Source organism: Leptopilina heterotoma, unplaced genomic scaffold (assembly GCF_015476425.1).
Source record: "Leptopilina heterotoma isolate Lh14 unplaced genomic scaffold, ASM1547642v1 Lhet_325, whole genome shotgun sequence".
NCBI lineage: Eukaryota > Metazoa > Arthropoda > Insecta > Hymenoptera > Figitidae > Leptopilina > Leptopilina heterotoma.
The window spans coordinates 209571-227033 of NW_025111019.1; the positions used below are offsets into that span (position 1 = coordinate 209571).

A 17463-nucleotide genomic window follows, 5' to 3' on the forward strand; every position below is an offset into this window, starting at 1 on the left:
AGTCTGTAGACATATTTTTTGAGAAGTAAATTGTAAAAAAATTCCATTGTGAGGCGTTTCGTAGAACGCGAGCACCTTGCACGTGATTTTTGAAAATTTTGTACAACTCATTAAACGCGTCTGCCCACTCCAAAACTTTTTGGAAAATCTTCTGTATATTATAAGGTATAAATAAATTTAAAAAAAAAGGGTCCAAAGTTAAAAAAAATTAATTTGTTTATAAAAAAAAAATTTTTTTTTAATAAAAAATTTAACAAAAAAATTTTTTTTTACATTTCTTAAAAGTTGAAAGAAAACTAAAACTTTCATTCCTTGACAAGTTTTTTCTAAACTCAATATTTTCAGACTTATAAGCTACTGAAAATATGTCTACAGTTACAAATCCAAAATTTCGAAAATTTGGGCGATTAAACAAAAATAAAAAAACACGTATTTCTTTTTTTTCCATATAGATTGAGAAAAAAATATGTTTAACCGAATTCTCAAGGTCATAGGTAAATCTTGCGTGGAATTGCCCACATACATATTGGTCGGGGACTTTATTTAAGATCCCACAAAATAATTTATCCTTGATTAAGAGGAAGAATTTTATTTTTAATAATTATAGGAGCTGCATTCTTAGGGTATGTGTTGCCTTGAGGGCAAATATCATTTTGAGGGGCAACTGTTATTAAAAATTTAGTTTCTGCAATTCCTTTTATTGGTAATGATCATTACATCATAATATCATTATATCATTATTATCATTATATCGATATTCTTGGTACCAATTGAATTTCCTTATATGGAAATTGGAAAAATTTTGTCTGCATTATTATAAATTTATATCTGATATTAATTTATAAATTTATTTAAATATATATAGTTTTAATTTGTAAAATTTTTATTATAGATAAATTAAAGTGTCAGCAATAGCGGTTATGAGCAGCGCGTCAGTAAGAGTATATTATAAAAAATTTGTTAACTATGTTAACTAAACAATTAATCTGCAATGTCACAGAAGATGTTCCCATTTACTTTCGTGTTGAATAAATAAGATAAACTTGATTTTTCGACTTAAAGTTACATTTATTAATGTTTCTTTATAGGTATGCCTTAAAGGCTGCCTACTAGTTTCATGGTTTCGGATGGTTTCCACCTGACAGGACTAAACAGACTAAATTTGATAACTTCTTACGACTCACTGCTTATTCTCTCTTTATATGAGAAAGAACACATTAGAATGTAGAATCCCAAGTATAAACAGAGTGGCGCCACCTGTGCACACTATCTTCAACTTCCTGGAAAAAGAATCTCAACCGACTACGTGTGGCTCCCGTTTTTGAAAAATTTTTTAAAATAAAATATGTGGTGTGTGCGACTTGTGATATCGGCGCGAGTGGTACAAACGAGTGTTGCTACAAGTTAACTTAAAAATGGCTGAGGAAACAGTTATTGTGTCAAATGTGTTGTCAAGTGAAGAATCATTGGATGCAGATAAAGACCAACCGTCGGCGCTTGGATTATTGAATCGGAACTGCGAGACGCTTCCCTGCTCCACTGGTACGTAGAACTTCCGGTTTCATCTGTGCCCACACACACAAACATATTATTGCTCCAAATTCGTAACCTCTAAATGCTGATTGAAACTTTTGCACCTGTGCTTCTCATGCGTGTCCAATCAACTTACACAAAATTTATACACACACACCTTTACATAAAGTTTCTCACATTTCAATCAAATTTTAATTTTTTAAAAATCATTTTATTTCATTCCATTTTTTGCTAAATCCTAAACGATTTTTTTGAAAAAAAAATTGACAAAATGTTGATTTATTTGATTTTAATATATACGTACATATAACTACATATGTGTGAAATTACACACAGGTATGCGAGACAACAACCGGTTAAACGTGACCTAAAAATGAAGTAATCGAAGATATTTATCGCAAGATATATAATAAAAAAATGGAATTTCAAGATATATTTTGATAAGATATTTATATTTCACGCACTTGATATTATTTCATATTGATTGATTGATTTAAAGAAAAATAGAAAATTATCAGTAAAATACCTTTCATTTATTAATTCGGCTTCATTTTAGAGAAACTAACATATTTTTCAAAAATTCAAATATTTCTCAAATAATGAATAATAAATAATATTTGAAATTTGGAAAAATTAAACTTTTGTTTTCTTGGAATTTGAGAGAAAATTTTTCATCTCCGGTGCGGTGAAAATTTGTTGTTGTTGAGTTGGGTGAAAAAAATAGCCTACAGATGGATCTGGTAGTATTTTCCGATCCCTGCAGTGCCCTGCAGTATCTTTACAGCAGGGTTAGGTAGTAGACACTTTAATTTTCTGAAAGTGTTACCAACGCAACCCTGACAGTTCACAAGTATTTGACGCCAATTTGACGCTTTCTCGAGGGATGACGCAAGTGTCTTTTATCTTTTTTTAATCCTATTTTTTCTTTTATTATTTCACTATTTTCCGGGAAAATTTTTTTTCAAGTATCAAATGGATAATAAAAAAAGAGGCAAAAACTCCCGTGTCGTTCATCGTAAAACAAATTTGTCATTAAGTGGAGTGTTAAAAAAAATATACGATAAAGTTTATAGATTTATCGTAGAGGTTTGTTTTTTTCAATGTTTATGGTCTTTTTCAGCAAAGATTTGAAGTTAAATAGGGTAAGTGCGGGTATAGTCGGACAGTACTAGTAGTCGGACACTTCCGTGTTTTTTGGCAAATAAATAATAATGCATTGTGATAATTACTTTAAAAAGTATACTAGACGAATGTGTAAAGTTTATATTTTATTAGAATAGTGTTATTTTCGAAAATAATTAAACAAGAAATATTTTATTTAATGTTTTAAAAATCATGGTGTCCGACTATAGATACAACCATTTTCGAGTAGCGCGATGAGTGGCACAAAGTTTTGTTGATAATTAATCATAAATATTAAAACTTATAGGGTTTAAATATTATATTAATAACTTCTAATATGCTTTAATTCGATTTTCCAGCAGATAGCAATTAAAAAATTATCTTTTTTACTTTATAAATTCAAAATATCTGACAGATGTCCGACTATAGAAACAAGGGGAAAAAGTGTCCGACTACTAAAGCATTCGTAATTTTTTATTAAAATGTTTATATTTTATTAAATACTCAACTATTTGTAACAAATTTATATGATTTTTAATCCTGAAGAACTCCTTTAATTAATAATGTGCTTATAAACACAGTAGATATTTGCTATTTCAAGAAAAAAAGCATAATTTAAGATTGTATCCTTAAGTGTCCGACTACTAGTGCATTTACCCTATTATTTTCACACTTTTTACTTATTATTTTATTTATTTTTTATTATTTTATTCGTAATAACAATAATAATAACAATTATTATTAATATTATTATTACTGTTTGATGTATATTACCCATTATATTTTATTTATTAGCAAAAAAAAGTTGCATAACCTCAAAATTTATAAAAAATGGTTTTTCCTAATTAATACAAAAGAAAAAATTTAAAAAATGTTTACTTTGAAATAAAAATAAATGTTTCGTAAAATATGCATAGGTAAGTGAGAATAAAATTGAATGCATGTAGGTTAAAAGGCCTTTTTGGTTCGTTAGCTCGCGATCTAATTGATGTCGAACTTGGCCCTGCAAAGTCACTATCACTCTCAAGAGTTGGACCGCGTTGTAGGGGAAAAAGGCGGGCAGCGGGCAAGAGGGAGACTCGCAGCACCCTTTCCTCCCCAAGCTTCTCCAATGTGGGATCTTCCAATTCAGAACACGCCTGCAGTAATAACTATCATTTTAGTATGACCAGGGAAAAATCTGAGAGTTTATGGTACATTTACAATGAAATTTTTGTTTCGAAAATTTCACCCTCTCTTTAAGGGGTTACATCCACTTGGGATTTTGAAAAAATGCATTTTTTTATTGCATTTTCGTAAAATACATGTATTTAAGAGTACACTTAGAAAATTTCAGGGCGATCCGTTCAATATTCCCCAAGTTACATTCAACTTTGTAAACATTGAAGGAGAGTCTGTCCCTTTTTTCCAACTGCCTATTGTGAATGAACAAGACCAAAAAGAAGTTCTGGAAGGTGCTGAGATGCAGAAGATTCATTATATGGGCCTGGAATAGAGGATTCAATAAGTTGAAAAAAAAAATTTTACAGGATGCATAATGTTCTGTCAAAGAACATTTATGTACAATATTTTTTGTTTGTTTAGTATAATTATACAGCTGTTATAAAAACGGAACTGCTAAAAAGGATAATCTTTCTAAGCTTAAACTTTCTTAAGAAGAGTACGTTTTGTAAAACATCTGTAATTTTATTATATATTGTTGCAAATGTTTAAGTGATATTGGGAGTAACTATTGGAATTTCCACACATTTGGAAATGTGAGCCCTACCATAAACCAGGTAGCCAGTTACTCTACTCAACCTTATCTGATATTAAAAGGCAAATATTTTGAACTAGCCCCATCTGGGCATCAGACCATTCCATTTCCATTTCCACTGTTCGAAGTGGCACAAATTAGCGATTTACCATGCAACAAAACACATACATTAGCGGCTTTTTTCTACTGGTCGTAATAAATAGCTTCAATCCCACTCCCCTAAAAACGTAACGTCTACTGACAAATTACGTTTAGGTTATGTTTCAATACACCAACAAATAATTTCCAATAGCCGTTCGACTTGCTAAAACAAAGTATACTTATACTTAACTTACATTTTAAAATTAGCCAAACATGACAAGTGTGTCAAATATTATTTTCTTCTCGCGAGAGAAAATTGAATAATGTAAATTTGGGAAAATTTAATTTGAAATGTGAAGAGAAACTGAGAAAGTGAGACGATGGGAAAGAAAAGAAGTGGGTAATTATAGTTAAAAATGTTATTTTGTCTGAAACGCTTAACGACGAGTTTTAAGGGAGTTTGAAGTTAATATTGACTCTCAGTGAAATTGCCTTGTAAAAACGAGCGCGCATGTAAACTCCAAGCCAAGGCGAGCAGGGGAATATGTAAGAGATGAAATGCGAAATGTGCTCTAATTGTGTCTAGGAAACTGAAGGGGAGTTCGCCTGTATTCGCCTGGCAGGCATAACGTGGTTCAGACACATCTTAAATGGGGTCACGCCGAAAGTTGGGCTGGGGTTTTTCCAGGACGACCCTGGCAGAGTCGGAGTGTTGAAGCTCGATTCACATTTCGCTCGCACTCAGCCGATATATGCATTTTCCAAAGCGAAGCTTGCGCCGTTTTGAGTTTGTCCTCTCTCTTTCTCTGGAGCAATTTTCTCTCTCTTTTCATCTCGCACGAGACATTTCAGTATGCGCATCGAACCCGTCCTGGACGAAAGTCCTTCCCCGGCACGCGCTTTCCCGTTTTCGTCATTTTCCGCGCGGAAAAAGTCCCTCTTCATTTTTTCTTTTTCCTTTCTTGAAAAAAAAGGAAACAGCAAAAGAAGAAAATGAAGGAACGAGCAATGATAACTTTTGTGAAAATAAGGACCAATAGAAATGTTTGTTGATGATTCTGTTCAGTTTTTTCTTCTTGTTAATAATTAATAAATAAGTAAAATCTCCAACAGAAGAAGAAACAGCTTAATAAATTGAAAGTAAAATATTTATTCGAGATGTAGGACTTTTTACGTAGAGAGAAAGTAAATCTTGCTCTCGAAATGGACCAATCCCAAAACAACGACCTTATGTTTTAGAGACTAGTGCTACGATAATATTTTTTTATAAAGAAGCAGCTGAAAATGGAACATTTTGCATTCTGCCAATCATATAAATCACACTGTAAATAATTTTATCAACTAGAAAAATTTAATTTAATTTTTAATTTAGAAAAAGTATTTGCTACCCCAGAAATTGGAGAAGAAAGAAATTAATTTTCTATACAAATTGATTCGAGATTCTAATGAGAGATTTAAAAAAAAGAATCACTAATAATAATCTTCCCTACTTATTGGAGGATAATGTTGTTAAATTGCAAACCAATATGATTCGATGTAGAAAAACGCCGAGGACAATCGATCTTTTCTTTCTGAATTAATGTTTCCTTGTTGATAAAATAATTCATCATTCCATGTGTCTCTGCTGACGACGCTGAGGGTAATTTTTACAGGACAAAAAGATAAATAGAGAAGGGGAAAAAGTCAGGCTTAAGAAAAAAAACGTCAGTAGGGTAATAGGAAATAAGGACACAATGTCATTTTGCTAAAGTGAAGAGATCGAAAGTGAAGAATTTGGAATAAAGTAACAAATTTCTAATTGGAAACATTTAAGTTTGCAGATTTCGTTGCAAATAAAATAGTAAACCATTTGTTCGCTGAGATAATTATGACAATTTACTGAAAGGAACATACCTTGGAGGAAGAAGAAAACTGTAATTGGAATTAAAATCAGCCAAGTTTTGAGGGGAAGAACTTTTCAAAAGAAGGGTTTTCAAGTGCCATTCACTCAAGACAGAAACTAGTTGGGCTTAACGGAGGTCGACGAGATCTTTGTTGAAACGACGACGGAGGTGAATCGGAAGTCAGCCTTCTGGGAGTTTAACTCTTCTGGAATGTTGACACATAGCCACAGCGATGGTGAATTCCCGATTTACTCCCAAGGTATGGAATAATGCTATCTATACACTAAGGGAAAATAATTTATTTCAATTTTTCAGCTTTAAACAATTATCAATTTTGCTTCAAAATTCTAATTTTGAAAAGAGTTTGATTATCTAAATTAAATTGTCTTGGCATTGAATAAAGTATATTTTTTTCACACAAAAATTCTCACAAAAAAGAATTCCCCTTTGGATAAATGGATGAAGCTGCGAGTTTTTCTTTCAAAGGCCAGAACAAAACACTCGTTAAGAATTTGCTCGACTTGAAAGAAGGAGAAAAACGATTCCATACTTTTCCAATATACATAATACAAATATATTTTTAATTTTTAATCCAATTTTTTTTTTAAACTTCTGCCTTTGGGCACTTTGCTGCCAGGGATTTCAATAGTACTTATAAAATCATAATTACATTTTATTTGTATTGTAATTATGCGTCTGAATATTTGTTGATATTGGGAAAAACCGAGGGAAAAACAAAGTTTTGAGGTTATGAAACAAAAATTTTAATAATAAAACCGCCGATGAATTAAGAAAGAATAATTAGTATTAATATTTTTATGGTTAATTTAAACTCTTTGTTAACTTTGCATATATATATTAGCGCTATTTTTTCTGCTGATCGTATGGAATAGCTGGATCCCCCATTCCCCTTGATTCTTACGTAATTTGCATACGGTCCCTTACCTTCTGCATTACCTTTCTAACACGTATTTTTAGGTTGTATTTGCATTTAGTGACATTAATTCCATTGTAGAATCGGTAGAATCATTCTAAATGTTTTTAAGAAGCATTTTTTGAGATGTAGAAAACTCTTTGTTTGCAAGTGTAGAAAATAGAGTAAAAAGTGATAATGTTTTGGTTCCATTAATTTTGTTATTATGTAGTTTATAGTTTTGTATTAATCGTTTGTAAATTGGTGGTTGGTTCTTTGAATTTAATTGGCCGAATTGTTTGGGCATTCGGCAAGATAAGGAAAGAAATGGTTGAACAGTTGAAACATTCGCCATCTTTCCTGATAAAAAAAGAGGACTTAAATGTTTAGGCATTCAATACTGTTCCTTAAAAAGAAGTAAAATAAATAAATGTAATAAAACAAAATACAAATGAGAATACCTACTAGTTTTAATAGACAAAATAGTATCGACTTTCTGTAAAAATTTTTTTAAAATGATTTGATTCCATTTGCAAATGAAAATTGTTAACATAAGTTTTGCGTATATATGTGGTATAAACATTAGTTTATATATTTTCATTATGGAAATTTCCAAAGAGGAAAACATTGACGACCAAGGATAATGTATATGAATTGAAGAGCAATAAGGTCTTGCCAGAGCGAAAAGGGAACCACGAATTTAGTATTGTATTGTGCGCGTATATGTATATATTAAAGATACAAGCAGGACTCGAACTAAGTAGGTTCGTAACTTTGCTTCAAGTCCGTAAAGTCCGTAATTTGATTCAAAAAGAACAAAAAGTTCGTAAATTGTACAATATAATTTGGAGAATTACAGAGAAATTACAAATCATTTGCAGAAATTCAATTATTTTCAAAAGTAATCAAATTCTTCGCAAAAATTCAATTATACATATTATGTTCAAAAAATTTTTTAAACTCTCATCAAAATTTCAATTCTCTTTAGAAATAATTAAATTTTTCTCCGAAATTCAAATACTTTCAAAAATTTTCTTCAATTCAATGATTTTCATTGCCTACTATTTTCATAAAATTTTCCAAAAGAATTTAATTATTTAAAAAAAAATTAAATAAAATTCTACACAAACTTTTAATTATTTTCACAGGAATTTCATTATTTACAAATTTTTTATATAATATTTCTTCGCAATCATTCAATTATTTTCATAAATAATAAAACTCATTATGCAGAATTACAATTATTTTTAATACAATATTTTAATCGAATTTCTCAAAAAATGTAATTAGTATTCTTGAAAATTTTGTTATAATTCGTTTACAGAATTCAATTATTCAATAAATTATTTATTTGTATTTAAATAATTTAATTCTAGTAGAATTTTCTAATAAAAATTAATTTAAAAATTAATTTTAGTTTAGATAATAATTAAATATTAAAAGCAATATAGCGTGAATTTTTAAAAATAGTTGAATTTTGAAATTAATTCTTTTTAAAAAAGTTTAATTGAATTTTTTTATGTTATTCAAGTTTTTATTTTCTAATATATATTTAATTGAAGAATTTACGAATAATTGGAATTTCGTAAAATTGAATATTGTAAACAAATAGATTTGGAAATTCTCAAAGAACTTTTTCGAAAATTATTAAAAATAATCGAATCAATTCAAACTTTGAGTTCGTGATTCCCTTTTGTCTTACATTTTTTCATCTGATTAATTCTATTGTCAAAAACTGTCTGATTTAAGTTTATTAATTAAATAAAATTAGAATATTTGTTCTTTTTCGAAATTTTTTGAGGATAATTATTTTTTTTTCTTAAAGAGAGGGTAAAGCAAAAGCAAATATTGAATGCTCAATAGAGGTTCGCGAGTATAAATTGATATAATGCAATTTTCTAAAGGATATGTTGTTGCATCGTCTTTGTTGTCCGAGACCTGTCTCATTTATTGAATGATGAATAATTAAAACCTCTCTTACTTGCTTCCGGTGAGGCGCCGCGCCGCACTCACAATTTAATCACACTCTCTGACTTTTATATTATTTATTTTTAATTCCATCTCAAGAAACAAAATATACATATATATTTCCGTTGAGATCTATAAATTTACGAGATAAATGATATAATTTTCTTCTTGAGAGGTGAATATTATCAAGAACCTCTTGTATTGCATTGTGTTTGATCTTTGCTTGACAATAAAACTTGAGTCTCACACAATTTTAAAACTCTTGAACGTGAAAAGTGCTTTTCTTTTGTTAGATTTTTCATCGTAGTTGGTGATCTTCCTGCAATGATAATATCACGTGCGGCTTTTCTATATACGTATATATTTATCATGTAGTCGCGATTTCAAGGAGCACTTTGGGATGAACGATCCATTAAACTAAATTTCATTCTTCTTCACGTGTGGTGCTTCTTCCTGTTCCTCTCGAAGCCATTTTTAATACATTTAAATATATTTCTCCAGTTTTGGGGAAAAATGGAATTTATCCGTTTTAGAAAAAGTAACATCGTGAAATCTGGTGACGAGATGAAGAATGCGCATGGTTGTTTAACAAATCGATAAATTGTTCCCTCATTGTTTCAAACTCACATCACTCTTGGCAATTTCAATAACACACCATAAATACATGTGATTGCGCCTTTTAGAAGTTTATCAGAGTTGCTTTTTTCTTTATTATCACAGCAGATGATAATAAATGATGATTTTAATAATTTTACAAATACTTGTTGAATCATGAATTCATTAGGTATTATTTATAGCTTACCACACTCAGAAAAAGAGTTGGCTGCCATAACCAATTAAATAGTTATGCTATAGCGCGATCCAATTAATTGGTTAGCACATCCAACTATTGGATACTGTTTCCATGCGAAAAGGTACCCCAGCTATGCATGTAATGCAGCTAAGGTAATGCAGCTGAAAAGTTGGATGTATCAACCAAGAAATAGTTGCCCCATCCAATTAATTTGATCGCGCTATACAACTATTTAATCGGCTATGGCAGCCAACTCTTTTTCTGAGTGCATAATACGAATTAAAAATAAGCTTTCTTGTTCAATATACGAAATAAGGTAAAAGGTGAAAGAAAAAATGAAACAGACGTAGATGGAGAAAAAGCACTGATGTAATGTTGTTCATTGACGTCGTAACTATTATATGCGGTTTAGTGGAAGGCATCCTTCCCGACAAATAATTTTCAGTTGGTCAGTCACAGTGGCTTTATTGGCAATTTTTATGTTGTTGTCGTTGTCGTTGTCGTTGTTGTGTGTACCAACATCTAAAGGCTTGCTTCACATAAGTGTGTCTAATTCATTAATGTATTGGTATAAAACGGATCGACGGAAGTTCAGAAAGGCGAGGCAACTAAATATGTGTAACGTAAATACATCCAAGAGATTCTAACCTCTAGTATAACGGATGCCATAGACAAAGTCAGTTGTGCTATTTTGCAAAAATTCGTGTTTGTGGTACTTTCTCATTATGGAAATAATTACCATCTTTCAAAAAAGTTTGTCTATATTGCAAATTCGAATAAAGAGTTGAAATGTTATTCTTGTGTTTAAAATCGATTATGATATTTAATAGCAGCAGTGACATTTAATAAGTGATGATAATGTCCTTTTAGGAAATGTCAGTTATTAAAATTCAAGTAAAAATAAAGAACAGAGTGGTTATCTTTCCTGGCCAATAATTATGAATAACCTTTTACGTTTTGGACGATTCAAAGATGGTGGGTTAGTTTCTTCTTGTTTATATATTTTTTCTTTCAAATTTAGTTTCCAATTCTCTAGCTTGAAAGAAATTTCGGTGCATCATCCCAGAACATAATCATATGCACTTTACAATTTGTGCCAAAGATATATACCGTTTAAATTTTGTCGTGTTGGATTCACAAAGACACTTTAATATTTAAAATATTGTAAAAATGAATTATAAGTATGTTCGTTTATAGTGAATTAGCAGACCTTGTTGTATAGCCATTATATGGGAAAAACGAAGCAGAAAAAAACCGTTAATTGGGAAAGTACACTTTATACACTTTATACACTTTGCCTATGACCAGTTTTTTAAAGAGTGAAACGCTGGGTAGCAATCGAAAAATATGAATTTGTATTTGCCATCCAATTGGGTGAAAAATAAGTGAAAAAATGTCAAGTATCGATAATTGAACTAGTTTCCCTCTTATAAACTCTCGAACAATATAGGAGGAGAAATTCCATTTTTAATAGTATTTTTAATTTCTTTTTTCTCCCATACTAAAAACTAAAATCCAATTTTTTAACGAATTTTAAAAATTTAATTAAGACGTTAGGCTTCGCTTACCGTTGCGGATGAAGTATATTCTTGCGGCAAAACTATTTTAATATAAAGTTTCTCCTCTGCAAGGTAATAATTGCTCCTTACTTACTTTCCTCCGTTAAAGATAAAAGAAAAAGGAAGGCAAAATTTGCCTGTAGCCTTTTTATCTCATTATTATAAAAACAAATTTATAATCAATGTATATCATACCCGAAATTTCTTTTCATAAATTGCTCATATTTAATTATGTGAAAAACATCTTTTCACTCACCTTGAATGTGACTCTAATTAGGGTTAAAGTTGATTTGGACAACCCCACCCACAAAAAGTGGGACAGACACACCCACATTTTAGATATATAGAAAAATCCTTAAATTTCTAAACATTTTTTATAAATGTTTACCACATGAGAGAGTATTAATATAATTACAAAAAAAATGATTAATGTTCATTTTTTTTCTATCAAAATGTTACGAATATGAAAACCAAATATTTCGTTCATGTAGAAGAAGATTGCAGGAACTTGTGTGGAATATGGGCTAAAAATAGAAAACAAGTTACAAGAATTAATGAACCAGGATTACTGTATACATACAAACATCTTGAAAGTGGTCAATTAATCGTGTCATGTAAAATGTCATAAGCAATTTTTTATATATGAGAACCGAACAATGAAATTTTTGAAAAAATTAATAATTTATAAATATAAAAAATTGTTTAATATAAAATAAAGTCGCTTAAGGAAAAATATTTCAATAAAATTAGGGGCTGAAACAATATACTAGACAATAAAAACAAAAAATATTTATGTTATTTAATTTTATACATATTTACTTAAAAAGTACGGGATTCCTAGCTATTGTTTTGGACAACTGTTAAATTTTATTTGTATTTTTTATTTATATTCTCTACATTTATTTATGGATGTGAAATGTAATACATTTTCCCCGGGGTTTGTTTATGAAAAAAATTTTCCTATTTACATATTTATATGTTTATGGTAATAGCGGAGACATTACCAACAAAATTTTCTTAAGCGGAATAATAGAAAAGTCCGTTTTATTTTGCGGCGTCACATTTTTAACATAATATAAAAATAAAAGTTAATGGCAAAGAAACAAATATAGAAATTTAAAACAATGTATGTTTATAATACATAAATATGGAAATATATTTTCTCATAGGCTTCGTCCATAAATTACGTCACACGTTTTTAGCCCATTTTTGACCCCCTCCCCCCCTTTGTCACACTACGTAACATCTGAAGGAACCCCCTCCCTCTAAATTACGTCACAATTCGTAAACCCCCCTTTAATAAATTTTTCCAAAATGAATCACTGTCAATATCTAATTTTACCATTTTAATCAGTAATTACCCCCTCGAATTTTTTTTTATAAATAAAGTTACTTATATAATTAGTACATTTTTTAATATTTTAAAAACAAGAAATATAGGTATTTGATATTTTTATTTATTACAATTTTCTCATTATAATAAATAGAGTATAAAGTGTGACATAACAAAATAAATGGTCCTCACCCCCCCTTTGTCACAATTAGTCACATTTTCATAGACCCGCTCCCCCCTAAAAAGTGTGACGTAATTTATGGACGAAGCCATATGGCTATTAATATAAAAAGTGTTTTTTAGAAACAATTTTTCAATTGTAAACAAATTTTTGCTGTTGCGAAGAACGAATTTGAAAGAAAACACAACATTGAAGAAAATTGAGATTTCTTTTATAAATGTTATTTTATTATTATTGTACTTTAATATTGATATGAAAAAATTTCGTTTTTTTAGTTAATTTAGATTTTTAAGGGTTTTTTAGAGTACCCTGAGGTTTTATTATTTTTATTATTATTAATAATTTTATAATTAAAAAGACTTGAATATTTTTTTACTATAAAATTGTTAAAAATAAAAACGAAAACCAAAAATTATTATTTTAATTAATATTTAGTGACACTAAAAATATATTTTTTTACGTCTTTTTTGAAAATGAAAAAAAGTTCCAAAAATTTATTACGCAATAAAAGTGCCCGTGTAGAAATTGCCCTACTAGGGCCATAGTAAGGAATGAAACGCCGCGCCCGATCAGGGCCAGATCGGGGCGACAAGAAAATGTGGATTTCCTGATCAGGGCCACATCGGGCGCGGCGTTTCATTCCCTAATAGGTCGGCCCTATCCGGCCCTGATCAGGGCCCCAGCGAAATTTCTACACGGGTGGAGGATTATAAAGTTACAACAGGCGCTTAATGAATGAAAGATACGATTTTACGGTAACAATGAAAAATAATCTGTTAATCGTGACACACCCTGTATATAAAATGACTGTCATTAATTCTGCTGTTATCGTATTAAAAAAGATTTCTTATCTAATAGACGTTGACAAACCACCTGCATTGTTGTTTGACGACTCTCTTCAATTTTAATTTCAAGTTATTTCAATTATCTCACATTCCAATTGTCTTTTTTCCTCCTCCACTGAAACTTGTGTAAACACTATCACTAATTATATATATTTATCTGTGTTTTAATATTTTTTATTTTTTCGTAATCTTTGAAATTAAAAAAGATGATTCGTTACGTAATCTTGAAATTAATAAAACTTAGTAGTATAGTAATAATGAAAAAATTATTTTTATGGTTTATTAGTATTAATTAATTAATTAATTTGAATACTCAAAATTTGTGAAGAAAAAAAAATGTTGGAAAAAAGTTGAAAAAATGAATTAATAAATGTAACTTATGTTTATGGATTGCTTGAAGAACAGCAGTCGCAAGCAGTCGAGTCGAGAGTGTATATATTCTCTATTGTGAATTGAGAACTCTCTTTCCAACGTGAATAATCAAACTGCGCTTGGCTTGTTGCCTGCGATGTTTCAAGTTAAGCGACGTTTGGTCACGGTTAATAATTTGATGGGCGACTCGATTGCCCTCTCAAAAACTTTTTCTTTAAAAACGATAATTTATTTTTAAAGAATGTACCCTCCCGGATGCAAAAAGTCATTTCTCACTGAAGAGAAATGGCACTTGCATCTAGAGGGAATAGAAAAAGCAGGTCTCCACCTTGAATTGCGTTATCTAGCAATGTCAAAACTTAACCCCTGCTGATATCATTTTTTAATCATTTTTTTTTAATTTTGCTAATTCCAACTGTATATACCCAGGGTTAAATAAATATTTAATCATTATTTTTTTTATAGAAATTAAAAGATATTCAAAAATTTTAAATTCAATAACATAAGAATATTATTATAAAGCATAAAGCTATCGAGTCTTTGACTCGGAGTGTCGATATATCTTCATGTTTTATACTAATTTAAATTTTCAGAAAATTTAAAAAAAGAAATTAAATTATTTAGAAAAATTTTAATAATAATAATTGTAAACGCAATTGTTTTAAAATGGAATTAATTTTGAAATTAGATGTCAAGAATAAGCACAATAATTTTCTAGGATTTTAATCAAAATTCCCTGACTTTTCCAGGTTTCGTGGCAACCGTGGTACCATTCTTAAACATTTATTTTCTATTATCTATTTCAATATACAAATGGCTAATAATCTGTGGATGAAAATCAAAAGTAAATTTAAATTTTGATATTTTGAAGATACTTTAAAATGAAATTCACGATATTATAGAATTTGAAATGAAATTGAATTGGACAAAATGTAAAATTGAAGGAACATTCCTTTGAAAGCATGAAAATTCAGTCCCGTGAGATTCTTGAGTTGAAAATACAGAGAAAGAGAGAGAGAGAGAGAGAGAGAGAGAGAGAGAGAGAGAGAGAGAGAGAGAGAGAGAGAGAGAGAGAGAGAGAGAGAGAGAGAGAGAGAGAGAGAGAGAGAGAGAGAGAGAGAGAGAGAGAGAGAGAGAGAGAGAGAGAGAGAGAGAGAGGAAAGCCAGTGGTTGTATTTACGAACTTGCGAAAGCTCATTGAAATGTTAGTGCGGCTCGGGTTGAGGGTAACTTTAATCTCCTTTTCTTAATTACATATATGTGTCGCATTTTACTTTCATTATAAATTAAAATTTTAATACTTTCTATTCATTAATAAATTCCTCTCTAGGTAACAAAGATTTCAAGTACAATTTACTTTTATATTATAATAATTACATTTTTATACCTAATTGAGTGGTATTTTTCAATTTCGTCTTATTGTTTTCTTATAGTAACTGAGGTCAGAGTTAACTACCAGATTCTCTGTAGGCAACATAGACACCTCGGTCGGTAATTGCAAATACGCAAATACCAACTCTTTTCCAATTGAACCGATTTTTAAAGACGCATTTAAAAGTATAGCTCATATTTCAATCGCTAGTGTGACAGCGACCAGACGGACTCTCGAATTCTCGATTCTGGGGATTCTCGGCTGGCGAAATCGGGAGTTTAAATTAGTGAGTCTAGACGCTTCGGAAATACCACGTGGTAAACGTCATCTCTTTAACACCGTTTGAAATTTCGCGCGGAATTAAAGCTGTCAAAACAGGAACAACATGATGAATTGAGTCATTTACACCGCAATGAATTCCTGACAAACGTTTTGTTTTACTGGAAGGAACGAAATTAACTGAAACAGTAGCTAAAAGCATTTTCTTGTGACGCTATACTTTTTCGAAAAATAACTTCAATTGTTAATTACTACTAATCAAGAAAATAATTATTTATTTATATAATTTCAATTTGAAAAACGTACGATTGATTACACAATAAATTTAAATGTAGAAGCAATTAAATGACAGGATTTCAATAGTTTCGCAAAATATTTATTTTTTTCTGACATTTTCCTGATTTCCATCAAAAATGGTTTTTTTTTGGTAGGAATTTTAATTCTAAATTCTTCTAAACTTCAATTATTTATTTCCAAACTTTTAGTTAGAGTTAGAAGTTCTAGAGTTCATAAAAAATTTGATTATATTTAAAAAAATTTAAAAAAATTTTTAAATTTATTTTTCCACAGAAATTAAAATTTGAAACAATTTTAATGTAAAACCTTTTTCAAATTCATAACAAATTCTATAAAAATTCATATTATATAACGCATTTAATATTCAATTATTATAATCTATATAACTGTAATTATTTATTTTTAAATCAATAATTCTTATTAAAAAATTCTATAAGAATTCAATTATTTAAATAAAAATAAAATGCAAATAAATAATTGATAGAATAGCTGATTGTTTCTTAAAATTGAGTACTAAAAAAGAATTTTATCAAAATTTTTGAAAATAATTCATTTCTTTCGAAGATTATTAATAATTCTTTCGAGGAATTAATTTCAAACTGCGTATTCAAAATAATTCAAATTCTGTAAAAAATTTTGGTATTTATAAAAATAATTGAATTTCTGCAACGAATTTGATTATTTATGTAAATAATTGAATTGTTGTAACGAATTGTATTAACTTTTTTGAAATACCTAATTGAATTGCTAGGAAAAATTTTATAATTTGTAAAAATAATTGGATTCTTTTTTTCATTTTATAAAAATTTAAAAGAATAATTCAAATGTTTCGAAAAACTTAATTAAAATTGGGTTCAAAATAATTGAATTTACAAAAAAATTCTTTAATTTATTTCACATAATTGAATTACTGTGAAAATTTTATTATTCATATTATTTGAATATTATTAAATTTTTTATTAATAATTAAATTCTTTTGAGAAACTTTATTAAAATATATATATAAATTTTTATATCTAAATGAATAAATAAAATAATAGATATTGAAAATATTTGAATTTTATTATTTGTGAAAATAACTGAATAATTCTCGTAAAAGATTTTCGAAAAATTTTTGAAATAATTGATTTTATAAAAAAATTTAATTGTTTCTAAGAAGAATTTTATTAAAATTTT

At 29.1% G+C, this 17463-nt stretch overlaps 1 protein-coding gene across 3 annotated transcripts in view; it reads left to right on the top strand.

Annotated features, from left to right (window-relative positions):
* The first annotated feature begins 1195 nt into the window (after positions 1–1195).
* LOC122504964 (phosphatase and actin regulator 2) overlaps positions 1196–17463 on the top strand; it is a 131117-nt gene continuing 114849 nt past the window's right edge. The window contains exon 1 of one of the 3 annotated variants that reach the window (XM_043616345.1): positions 1196–1542. In XM_043616345.1, the coding sequence (XP_043472280.1) occupies positions 1416–1542 (127 nt within the window). In that variant the 5' untranslated portion in view covers positions 1196–1415. Of the gene's footprint in view, positions 1543–5378; positions 6635–17463 lie in introns of those variants that run through there. The other 2 variants (XM_043616346.1, XM_043616347.1) reach the window with 2 other exon arrangements.